This window comes from Entamoeba histolytica, genomic scaffold, assembly GCF_000208925.1.
Source record: "Entamoeba histolytica HM-1:IMSS scf_1104750517641 genomic scaffold, whole genome shotgun sequence".
NCBI classification, from domain to species: domain Eukaryota; phylum Evosea; order Mastigamoebida; family Endamoebidae; genus Entamoeba; species Entamoeba histolytica.
Window position 1 is genome coordinate 1 of NW_001914888.1, and position 12688 is coordinate 12688.

At 23.9% G+C, this 12688-nt stretch overlaps 4 protein-coding genes across 4 annotated transcripts, besides 1 other annotated feature; 2 read left to right on the forward strand and 2 right to left on the reverse strand.

Moving 5' to 3' along the window:
* Positions 1 to 2828: 2828 nt before the first annotated feature.
* Positions 2829 to 7618: a repeat region.
* A 445-nt stretch (positions 7619 to 8063) lies between these two features.
* Positions 8064 to 9325, forward strand: EHI_087310 (uncharacterized protein; the record flags this gene model as incomplete). Its single annotated transcript, XM_001913512.1, has 1 exon — positions 8064 to 9325. The coding sequence occupies one exon, from the start codon at positions 8064 to 8066 to the stop codon at positions 9321 to 9323; it is 1260 nt and encodes a 419-aa protein (XP_001913547.1). The 3' UTR covers positions 9324 to 9325.
* A 35-nt stretch (positions 9326 to 9360) lies between these two features.
* On the reverse strand, positions 9361 to 9993 carry EHI_087320 (uncharacterized protein; the record flags this gene model as incomplete). Its single annotated transcript, XM_643606.2, has 2 exons — positions 9361 to 9916; positions 9980 to 9993. 2 exons carry the CDS (start codon positions 9991 to 9993, stop codon positions 9361 to 9363), a joined length of 570 nt encoding a protein of 189 aa, XP_648698.2.
* A 333-nt stretch (positions 9994 to 10326) lies between these two features.
* On the forward strand, positions 10327 to 11529 carry EHI_087330 (topoisomerase, putative; the record flags this gene model as incomplete). Its single annotated transcript, XM_643605.1, has 1 exon — positions 10327 to 11529. One exon carries the CDS (start codon positions 10327 to 10329, stop codon positions 11527 to 11529), a length of 1203 nt encoding a protein of 400 aa, XP_648697.1.
* Positions 11530 to 11594: 65 nt separating this feature from the next.
* On the reverse strand, positions 11595 to 12389 carry EHI_087340 (uncharacterized protein; the record flags this gene model as incomplete). The annotated part of the gene is made up of 1 exon (XM_643604.1): positions 11595 to 12389. One exon carries the CDS (start codon positions 12387 to 12389, stop codon positions 11595 to 11597), a length of 795 nt encoding a protein of 264 aa, XP_648696.1.
* Between the last annotated feature and the right edge of the window lie 299 nt (positions 12390 to 12688).

The window sequence follows — 12688 nt, forward strand, 5'->3', positions numbered from 1 at the left end:
AAATAAAATATTTTATCGATTGTTACATAATCATTATCTTTATTATAAGATAATTTTCTATTAATATTATTTTATTTAATTTTACATTAAAATATATTTTTGAAATAAAATGAATACGAAAATATTTAAAAATAAACGAATAAATTTATCGATAATTTAACATGACAGTTGGTTTTTAGTATTGGTTTGAAATTCAAACATCATTAAAAATAAATAAATTTGTAATGTTATGATTGAATTTAAAAAAAATGAATAAATAATTTTACCACACTTTTGAAATATATTTATTATTATAAATTTTAATTTCCATTAAACATTTATTTATTTTTATTTAGTCACAACGATTATATTTTCATTCATGGATTATTAATTTGCATGAATGATTGATAATGTAGTTAAATAATTAAGATGAAAGAATGAAAATATGATTAAACTATTTTTTATTTTATCTTCAATAAACAAAAAGAGAAGTATTTACAATATTGATTATTTCTCATATTAAATATTTTGTTATTTAAACATTAATTATTTCTTCTATTATGTTATTTAATGTAATTGTTTATTTGTTTTGATTTTTTATTCGATTATTTTATTCCTTGTGTATTTATAATAATTATATCATTTCTTTTCTCTTTTATTTCTTATTCTTATTTTATTATCTTATTTTTTATTTATCATTTATTATCTTTATTAATTTAATTTGATTAAAATTAATTGTTGATAAAACATGAAAAATCAAATCACAAACGATGAAATAATAAAAATAAAACAAAATTGAATTTTCTTCTTTTCAATTTTTTTTGTTATTAAAAAAAAATACTAAAAATAAAATAAACTAATTATAGAAAATAACAATATTATAATTTTATTATTATTATATTATTAATATTATTATATATTTATTGTTATTGTAAAATAAAAATAACATTTATTTAAAATAGAATGATGTTAAAAATAATAGTTAATTTTATTTGTTAATAACGTTATTTAACTATTTAAACATCCATATTTTGAACTTATAAACATCAAATTAAATTAAATGGAAGAGTTAATAAACAAGAACAACCAATTGATTAAAGAAGTAGTAGAAACACTTCCAAACATTCAACAATCAATTGATGATACTACTAAGAATTATCAATATTATATAGGAAGTATTAAAAATGAAGTATTTAGAATAAAACCAAATGAAACATATTCAGAAGCTATTAAAAGAGGAGAAGGAATATTTGATAGGATTGATGAAACAGAAAGAAGAAGAAAAGTGGTGATAGAGAAAAGTCATGAAACAATCAACCAAATAGAAATAATGAAGAAACAAATGTCAAGAATCATAGAAGAATGTAAAATAGATGAAGAAACACTAAGTAAAACACGGAATGAATTGATAGATAAAATCATTTCAACTGAAGAAATGAAAATGAAAGACAAAATATTCAGAGAAACAGAAGAAAAAGATACAATCACCTCAGAATTTAATAAGAAGAAAGAAGAATGGCAAACATATTACAGTGATTATTTAGAAAGGAAAAAGAGAGAAGAAGAAGAGAGAAGAAAAAAAGAAGAAAGAAAGAAACAAGAGCAAGAAAAAAGATTGAGAATAATGAAAGGAATGAACACAATTGAAGAAATGTTACAACTCGAAGAATGGACAAATAGAAAAGTAGGAAATATACTATTTGATTCAGATAAAGATGATTGGAAAGTTAATACATCAGTATTTGATCAAAGAATAATGAATAAAGAACATATAATAATTATTATTGAAGACGAAGAAGGAAATAAATTTGGAGGATATGTTAATTCTAAAATAGATAAAGTTGGTTGGATAAATGATTCAAAGTCATTTGTATTTTCCTTAAAATCAAATGGAAGAATGAAAGGAATGATGAAATTTGATATTAAAGAACCACAACATGCATTTTGTTTATATAATCAATCACATAAATGTTTGTTTGAATTTGGAGGTGATATTCTTGTTTGTAAAGAAAATTATAAAACAGCATCACATTGTTATCAAGATTCATTTGATTATAAAGGAATATCAAAAGCACTTTGTGGAAAATATTATTTCACACCAAAACGAATCATAGTAATTGAAATGATTCAGTCTTGAATTAATTGAAAATCAACTAAAAAAGAATAAAAACAAATCAATGAAGAATATGAACATTTCGTTCATCTGCCAAAGAATCAAATGATAAATTAAAAATTGACATAATTCAATGTTGATTTATTTTATTTCATTTAATGAAATATTCACACTCAATGATTGTGTTTTTAATAAATAATAAAAGAAATAAGAATGAAATAGAAATAAGATGAAATAAATAAACAATTTATTTGTATCATTTCATTGAATTAAATCATTATGAATCAAATGAATAAGATAATAGAAATAAAACTAATAAACAAATAAAGAAATGATAAAATACATCAACATATTTATGTTATTATTTCTTATTTCTTTATTATTTTATTTTCTATTTAAACAATAATAAACAAAACATAATAAGAAAGATAAATAAGAATAAACAACATAAAATAAAGAATAATAAAATATACAACAAACATGAATAAACAAGAAATGATAAATGATAAAAGAAGAACTAAATAAAATAACAACAAGAATAAAGAAAATAGAATGAAATGGAAAGAAATAGAATAAATGAGTGATGTTTAGAAAAGAGGAAATAACAAAAAGAAGAAATGAATGATGATTATAAAAGATAAAAATAAAATAATAAATATAAAATCAAAACTAAAATAACATAATAATATAATAACAATATCATTGATTTTATCTTATTTTATTCTTATTTTATTAGAGATCCTTTTCCAATGCAGGAAATACAACAAATTTTAATGCCATGGCTATTGTGTAAAACCTTAGAGTCTTGTAAAGAAAAGCAAACAAGACATAGAAATCAAATGTCATACAATAAAAAAATGAATGTCAATAGCAATAAATGGCATAACAATTATAATAATAAAGGTAAATGATACACCAAGGAAATTTGATTAGAAGACGAAAGACACAAAGAAAAACAAATAAAAAACAGGGTAAATACAAGAATAATAAAGATTATACAAATAACAAATACAAATGAATAACAATAAATGAGATACAAGAAAGAATAAAAAAATAACAAGTGAATTGAATGAAGGAGAATACGAAGAAATACTTAAAAAATATGAAGGTAAGAAGAAAAAATGGTATGATATTCTTCAAGAAGTATATTCAATTAAAAAGAAAAAAATAATTGAAAAGACGAAAGAAGAGTTTAAAGAAAAAACAAAAGATTGGGAGGAAAAAGACATTAAGGCTATAGAAGCAGAAATTAAAAACAAAAACCAAATTAAAGAAATGAATGATAGATGTAAAATTGCAAGAATAATAAATGAAACAGAAAGTATAAAGAAAGTACAAGAAGAAATAGAAAATAAAGAAGAAAAGATAGAAGAAGAAAAAGAAAAAGAAGAAATAATTGCTCTGAAAAATCAAATTACTGAATTACAAGGAAAACTTAAAGAATTAAGTATGAAAAGAATGGAAGAAGAACAAGCTATCTCAGAAGAAATGATGAGAAAAGCAAAAGAAATAATTAGGAAAGAATTTGAAGAAGAAACTACAGAAATGAAAACACAAATTAAAAAGATTCAAACGAATTATGAAGAAATGAAGAAAGAAAATGAAAAATTAGAAGAAGAAAACTTAAAACTACAAGGAAAAATAAACGAGATAGAAGGAAAGAAAATCACAGAAGTAAATAATAAAGAAGAAAAAATCCGAAGTATCCAAGCTAATAAAAAGAAGATGGAAAAAGAAAAAGAAGAAATGAAAGAAGAAATTGAAAAGTTGAAAAAGAGAAACAAAACGCTAGAACAAAATGCAAACACATTAGAGAAGAAAATTGAAATGATAGAGGAAAATACTAAAGAATTAAAGAAAGAAATAAGAGATAAAGAAAAACAAATCTCTGAATATCAAGAAATTGCAATTAAAAACCAATAAATTGCAATTAAAAACCAATAAATTGCAGAAATAACAAGAGAAGAATTAGACAACACACAAAAAGAAAATGAAACACAAAAACAAATAATATCAAAACAACAAGATGATATTGAAAATTTTATCTCACAGAAGGAACTAGAGAAGAAGAAAACGATGACACTTGTGATAAATACACAACCAGTACTGAGGAAAACATCATCAGGAACAATGGAGATGAACGAAACTACTCCTATGAAAAAGACAGTAGTGGAAATCGAAGAGAAAAGCAAAGCATTGATTGTCAAAAACAAGAGATGATAATCAGACAAGAAATACAACAAAATAAAGAAATCGAATTTTAATTGAAGTGTTGTATTGTTTTGTAATTAATTGGTTAAATAAGAAATTATATAAGAAATTAAGATGGGAACAAATTGAAAGTATAATAAAAATGATAAATATCAATGTAAATAATGAAAAAGAATATATTAAATATATTAAAATATCACATAAAATAAAAGAAAGCACTAAACGGTACATTAAAGTGAAAGTAAATGATATAATAGAAGGAAGAGTAGAGTGTAATTCAATAATAAAAAATCATAATAAAAAATAACTCTACAGAAATTGATGAAGAATACCTTAACACTCTCATCAATAAAATAAAAGAAATGAAAGTAGAAAAATGTTCAAACATTAATTACTACTTTCAAAGAAAAGAAGCTGACCGATTAATAATGGAAATTAATAATAGATGGATATGGTCAGGAAGCAGAATGCAGGAACTGCAAGATGATATGAAGATTATTTCAATGGTTATGCACCTCTATCTCCAAAATAAAATAATAGGAGATAAATTTGATGAAATAAAAGAAATCCTAAAGAAAATAAATAGACTAGAAGATTTGGTCAAGGGAAGGAAATGGTACAGAATAAAGTGCATCATGAAATTAAAAGAAAATGATGAAGAAGGAATAAAAGTCAAAGCACTAGAAAGAATAAAATACCTAAAATATATGATGAGAATGATCAAAGAAAGAATTAAATTTAATAAGGAAGAAAGGGTCAGAATCAATACAAATAAAATCATGTTTGATTCTAACAAGAAAATTAAAATAATGAAGAAATAAAAAATGAAATATACCCAAATAACGATATTACTTTAGAATATTTGAAATCGTTATATGAAACACAGGTGATATTAAATAAAGAGAAATGGAAAATAAAACAAATCACCTTGTGGAATGAAAGATATAGAAATTATGATAGTGTCATAATAACATTAAATGAATTAAATTTAAGTATAATGAAAATAAATAATTGGAAAGCACCAGGAATAGACATTATATATTTGTATTATTGGAAAAGGATGTCATCATCAAGAGAAATCATTCTCAACATCTTCAATGAATGGTTGAACTTCTACGAAAACATCAAATTAGACATGGTAAGTGGAAGAACTTTATTAATCCACAAAGTGATAGGAACGACGTCACTAATTATCGTCATATCAGTTGTACAAATGTAATTATGAAAGTATTTACCTCCATATTAAAAGAAAAGATTCACATGAGACTTAACATGAATTGTGAATCATTTAAAATTAGTAAAAATCAACTGGGATGTAAGTTACAATCTTTAGCTGCTAAAGAAGGAATAATTAATAGTTATATGATGAAGCAGCAGAAAGAAGAGAAATACCCAAAATATGTTAAGTCATATTATGACATTAAGAAAACATATGACACAGTAAACCACGAATGGGTAATTGAAACATTAAAATATTTTAATTATGAGTGTGTCATCATTGACATAATTGAAAGTATAATGACTAGATGGAAGATATTCATCGGTTATAAATATAATGAATATCTAGGATATATTAAATTAAATAGAGGAATTTTACAAGTGATTCCTTATCAAATCTACTCTTCATCATACAGATGAATGTAATTTCTCAATTCATCGAAGAGAAATTCCCAAAAACAAATCACACATTATATATTGATGATTTGAGAATAGTGACACAAAGTAGTGAAGAAATGGGAATAATCCACAATGAAATTAAAGAAATAATAAGTTACATATTGATGGAAATGAATGAGAAAAAATCATGAATGGTATTAAAAAAACATTAAGAAAATACCAGATGGAATGCAAAACATCCCCGTAGTTGAAGGTGAGGACTTGTATAAATATTTAGGAATATGGCAGTCCGACGAAATTGATGACACCTTCAATTGTAAAACCATCAAAGAAAAAATGAATCAGAAGATGGAAGAAATAAACACTGATGAAAGTAGTAATAGAATATATATTACTAGAATAAACATGGAAGTAATCAATATCTTCAGATATTCAGCATCAGTTGTAAATTTGAAAGTAACTTAGACAAAATTGATTTGGAAATAAGAAAATATTTAAGAAAGGCAAAATACGTTGGTGAAACTCCAAAAACTGTCTATATGTAATTATAGAAGAAATGGGTGAAGGATTAATAAACATAATGGACGAATATGTTATTGAATTAATTAGAACAGTAAAGTGTTATTGTACCAGAGAAAGTGAAATAAGAAATAACATAATAGATAGATGGTACAGTAAGAATGGAATATTGAATAGAATTAAAAACATTAAGTCATAAAATAAATGAAACAAAAATAGAAGAAATAATAAATGAAGGGATAGAAAAGCAAAAAGAAAAAGAAGTAGTAGTAGAAATAAAGAAATTAATGATAAATACATCAAAATATAGAAGTGTCATCAAATAAGTGGACACTTTAGAAGATGGTTCGAGTCAAAAGGAGTAGATAAAACTATTACAGTGAAACCATGGAAGTCCATCAATATTAAGAAAAATGCATTTCTCCAATTAACTAAAATGCAAGATGGAGCAATATTTTGTGGGTATAAGAAAGCAAAAATAATGAAAAATGAAAGATTAAAATACTGCCCACTATGTAAAGACAAGATAGCTACAGTAGAACACATCTTACTATCTTGTATTTATCATAATAAATCACAAATGGAAAAACATGACAATATTGACATTTCAATATGGGAGGGATTAATAAGAAAATACACTGGAAATAAACAATATAAAAAATACTTCATATGAAACAATGTTCAAATATAAAGACATCACTATGATATGGAACAAACAAATAATGCCTAAAAGTGAATGATAATATCACAAAATACCAGACATATATGTATTAGATAAAAAGAATAAAACTTGTTTATTATTTGATATGACTATTGTGGCTGATCACAATATTAATGGAGCCTATTGGAAGAAAATAAATAAGTATAAGGAATTAAAGAATATTCTAATAAAAATAGAAAAGTTAAAATAAGTCAAAACAATACCAGTAATAATTTCAATAAATGGATTAATAAATAAAGAAAGTAATAAATTAATTAAAGAATTAAAAATTGATATTGACATCGAGAAAGAAGTAAAAAACCTTGTCATAAAAAACATGATTAATGTTATGGAATACTGCGGAGATCACAACCAAATATACTCAGTAGAGCTGCTTGAAGAAGAAGACTCATTGAGATTAGTCTCCCCTGAGCCAGGAAGAACAGAAGCTAGTTCTATTAATACTTAATTAATTGCTTATTTTTTATATCATTTTATCCTATTTCTTTATTTCTTCTTTTGAATGTTTCTTTTCTTTATCTCTTTAAATTCTTCTTTTCTTTATTATTCATGTTTTATTGAACCTATTGAAGCAATAGTTTGCAAGAAAATAAACCATTCATTAGAGTAGAAATGAATATAAAAAGTTGATGTAAAAATCAAAAGGAATTATTTTTTGAAAGAATAAAAAAGGATAGTACTAAAAAAAAAATCAAATAATGGAGATAAAGCTTTGTGACATCATCATTTATATCATTGGTTTGGTAAATTTTCAGTAATGAAATAAATAATTATATTTATTCAATAGGAATTGGAGGGTGTTTTTGTCAAATAATTAAAACAATTTTTGGGTTTAAGTGGTATAAAAATCTTCAAATACAAAAGGAAAGTACATTATTTATGAAAGAAAAAGAAATAAAAAGAATGACTGAAAATAAAGAAAGAATTTTACGCAGTGAATTTTGGATTCAGATTTATTATCTCATTATTACATTTGGTGTGATTATAACCCCATTTGTTGGGTTTATTTTTAAAAAAGTAAAATTTGGAAATGATTTATTAACTAATCACGTTTTTATTGTAGTGATGTCTTTTATTAATTTTGTTATTGGACTTCCTGTTTTGTTTACAAGAGTATTAGTCAAGTATGTTAACAACTACAAAGAACCAATGGTAACTCAAATTGCAAGTTACTTTGGGAAATTTAGTTTAAATATCATTACCAATATTTGTATTTTATTTATATTATATTATTTTTCTTTCCATGGAATGTATATTTTATTAACAATAATCAACTGTTGTTATTACTTTATTACAAATATCATTTTAATTCATATTGTCCTTCCACAACAATCTAATCAACAACTAGAAAATGAAGAGATTAAATCAATGATTGAAGAGACATGTAAAGAATATCATATCTCTTTAAAAAATATTTATGTAAATGATTATATGGCAATTTCATTTTGTGGGATTGAAGAACAAAAAACATTACTGATTGGAAAACAATTTATTGAACATTGTTCAAAAGAAGAAATTAAAAGTTATATAATCTTTAATATAAATAATAACTTTGATAAATCAGTTAAATATACATTAATAGAATCAATTAATGTGTTTTGTTTTTACTATTTGATTGAATATCTTTATTTCAATTCAAACCAATTCTATTCAATTGACAATCAATATATTTGTATTGGAATGTTCCTTGTATTATACTTCTATGAAAATTTATCTTATTTCTTTACAATGACTATAAATTCTATTGAATATTACTTTAACATTTCACAATTAAATAACATCCATCCTTCTCAACTCTCTTATTTTAAAAGTTCAATTCTTCATCTTCTTCAATCACTTTATTTCTATGGCGATGAATTGAAAAAACTTCACCACTTAGAAAAACAAGAAAGATTAATTGAACAAACAAGAGAATTAAAATATATGAATCCTTTATACCGAGAAGGAGATGATGATGACGAAGGTCATGATGATGATTGTGAATGTGAACAATGTGAATTTAAACGAAGGGTAGTAGTGCAACGTCAATTACTTCCCAATAAAGATAAAGCAAATATTGAAGATTTGTGTAATGACTTTTTGTCTCTGATTGAAAATTCTCCTAATCCTTCTTTATTTCATCTTTTATCTACTCTTCGTCTAAATGAAAAAAAATCAATTTAATTAAAAAGAACCTTTAATTATTTAATTGTTTAACTTTTTATTTTATTAACTGTTTTATCTCTTTATTCATTACTTCAGTATTTTTTTGTACATCATTTTCCTGTATTTCTTTTCTAATTGTCTCACTTTCTTGAATAACATCAGCACAACACCTAATAGAATTTGGTAAATTCCAATCAACAAATACTTGATGTTTACATAACGCTGGAATTTGCCATTTAATATAATATATACAATCCACTTCGCTTATACTTATTACCATTGGTGCTGTAACATTCTCTATTAAACAGTTATATTCAACAACAGTTTTTCTATTTCCTTTTTTTCCTAAACAATAATTTCCATCAACATATCCTTCTTGAATTGAATTATTATCAAAGTTGATAAAATCAACTCTTTGTCCAAGGATATTCCGTTCTAAAGTAAATCCATTCAATACTCTAGTTTGTGTAACATTTTTTCCTGGACAAAGAACATACACATAATACCCATTATTATATGAATAACAATTTGTTAACTCACTTTCTAGTTTTATTAATTGTTCTTCATTTGACATAGTTTGATTTTTAGGTTCAGGGATACTACATTGATATCTATGTTATAAACCTTTTCATTTCTGTTAATACAATATTTAATATCAATTACAAAAAACAAACTTTTTACCATTCATCGTAACATTATATAATACTCCAGGTGGGAGCTACGAATATGTTAATACTTTTTTTCTTACAGAACTTTACAGAACTTATCTTTTGTTTATGTTGATTAATCAAATAGGTAATTTAAAAAAAAACAAACCTTATAACATCGATTCTCCCATTCAATATTATATTTTATATGAGGAAATTGAGCATGAACACCTACGAATATGATGAGATATAACGCAATCATTCTAAGAGATTTATTCTTTGTTTTAAGTTTTTCTTTTAAGTTTTAATTTTGTTTTATAAACGAAAAATAAATATGTAAAAAACTAAAGACATTTTCATCCAATAATTCTTTAATGAACGTTCCTCAATGGCTAAAATCCTTTGAAGGAGAATTAGATCTAAATCAAGAAGTCCAATTATTTATTAAATTTATTGAACCAAATAAAAATGAATATAAAATAAGAGAAGAACTTTTAACAAAATACTCAAAAATACTTGAAAAAGAGGGTTACAATGTAATGGCATTTGGGTCAACACAATCAAAATTGTTTTTACCAACAAGTGATATAGATTTTTCAGTTCTAACAAATGAATATAACACAAGAAAAGTATTAAATTCAGTTTCATCTATTCTTTCATCTTATGTCCTTGAAGACCAAAAAAGAAATTTTAAAGCATCAATTCCAGTTTTAAAACTTACAGATAAAAAAACATTAATTGTATTAGACATATCACATAATAATACTAGTGGAACAAAAACAGTAAATTTTATTGAAGAAGTTATAAAAAAGGATGACAGAATTAGAAAATTAGTACTTCTTATTAAATCAATACTTTGTTGTTATGATTTCCATCAACCAGCTAATGGAGGTCTTGGAACATATTCAGTATTTGTAATGGTGTATTGTTATATTAATAATAATATTATTACAACACATGACTATGGAGAATTATTAAAGGGATTCTTAAAATATTATGGAATTGATTTTAGAAGTGATATAGAAGGTTTAAGTGTATTTGAAGGAAAGTTTAATAGAAGTGAAAGAAATTGGGATTCTAAGATTTCTAATTTATCAATTGAAGACCCATGTGATCTTTCAAATGATGTAAGTGTCACGTCATTTAGATGGCAGTACATTAAATATTTATTTAAAATGAGTTACAACGCATTACATTACACTCATCTAAAAAAATATGACCCAGAACACTCTTTATTAAAAAGAATTATTTGCTTACCTGATGTATTCTTTGAACGAAGAAAATTATGGGAACAACTTATAAATCAAAATAAATCAATAGTAATTCATATAGACATGGATTCAGTTCAACAAACAAATGAATTAATTCAACACACGGAACAACATTCACAACCTTGTTTAACTTCATCTATACAAAAGCCTAAAGAAGAAACTCAAATAGTAACAATTAATACAAAAGAAGAAATAAATCAATGTAATAATATAAAAGATCAATGTAAAAACGAGAAAATAAATGAACAGTCAAAAATGGATGAAGTTGTTTTTTATGATGAAATAAAACAAAAAGAGGAAATATAAAATTAAAAAAAAATAGTTATTAAGTTTTAAACAATAAAACATTAAATATTCAGTGAACAAAAAAATTAATTGAGTGGATGTGAAATTTGATCAGCTTTGTCTTTTTGAGATTCATTATGAATATCAGGATGTGTTTCAATCATTGGAGGCATTTGTTGTTCTAAATCTACTGTATCTATCTGATGATCTTCTTGTGTTAATAAATGGTCATTAGTAATAATCCCATTATTAACACTAACAAGACGATTAGAAAAATCAATGATTTGAGCTAATTGATGATCATTACATTTAGTGATATTTTTTAACAACATTAAAATTTTAATTCTTGTCTCTTCTTTTAAAGTATCAAGTCCACAAATACAATCTTTTCTTGGCTTTTTTTCTTTTTTATTTTTATTAATCTTTGGTATTTCACTAATACTTCCTAACGTCGATCCATATAATATTTTATTCCTTGGTCTTCTAGTTAGTGGCAACCGTGGTAAAATTGATTTTTTTGGTTCATTAACTTTAAGATATTCTGTTACTTCATTCAAGAAATTTAATTTAAGAACAGCCTTAGTACCTTCAGGTATTTTTGTCCCATCTTTCTTTTTCCAAAATGGTGAAAAATTGATGTAAGAATCTTCATTTAAACCATGTTCAATTGGTTCTAGTGGAATTTCATTTCCTTGTTTTTGTTGTTCCTCTTCTTTAATTTCTTCTTCTACCTGTTGTGTTGGTGTATTTAAGTCAATTTCTTCTATAGCCTTTTGAACAATAGAATGTCTTTCGTTGTCTTGTCTATTCTCCTCGTCCATAGATTTGTTGACATTAATCTCAATTATCTTCGACTCAGTAGTTTTATCGTTGTTTTGCATACTTATATTTTTTAGTTTCTAAAAACAAAATTTATTATTCTTTATTAGTTATTTGTCATAAATATCAAAACCCTTTTTCTTTTTTTCTCTTTTTGGTAGGATTTTTATTGAAACATTTTTTTGTTTTTTGATTCAAACCATTAACTTCTTTTTTCAATTTTTCCATTTTTTATCTTTTTGTTTTTAAAGGTTCTTTGTCTTATTTTGCTTTTCATTCAGTTTTAGGAGATATACAACAATTAATATAAAGAAACTCGGAAACCAGAAAGAACTTTAAACTTTTCAGATTTAAAAAACAA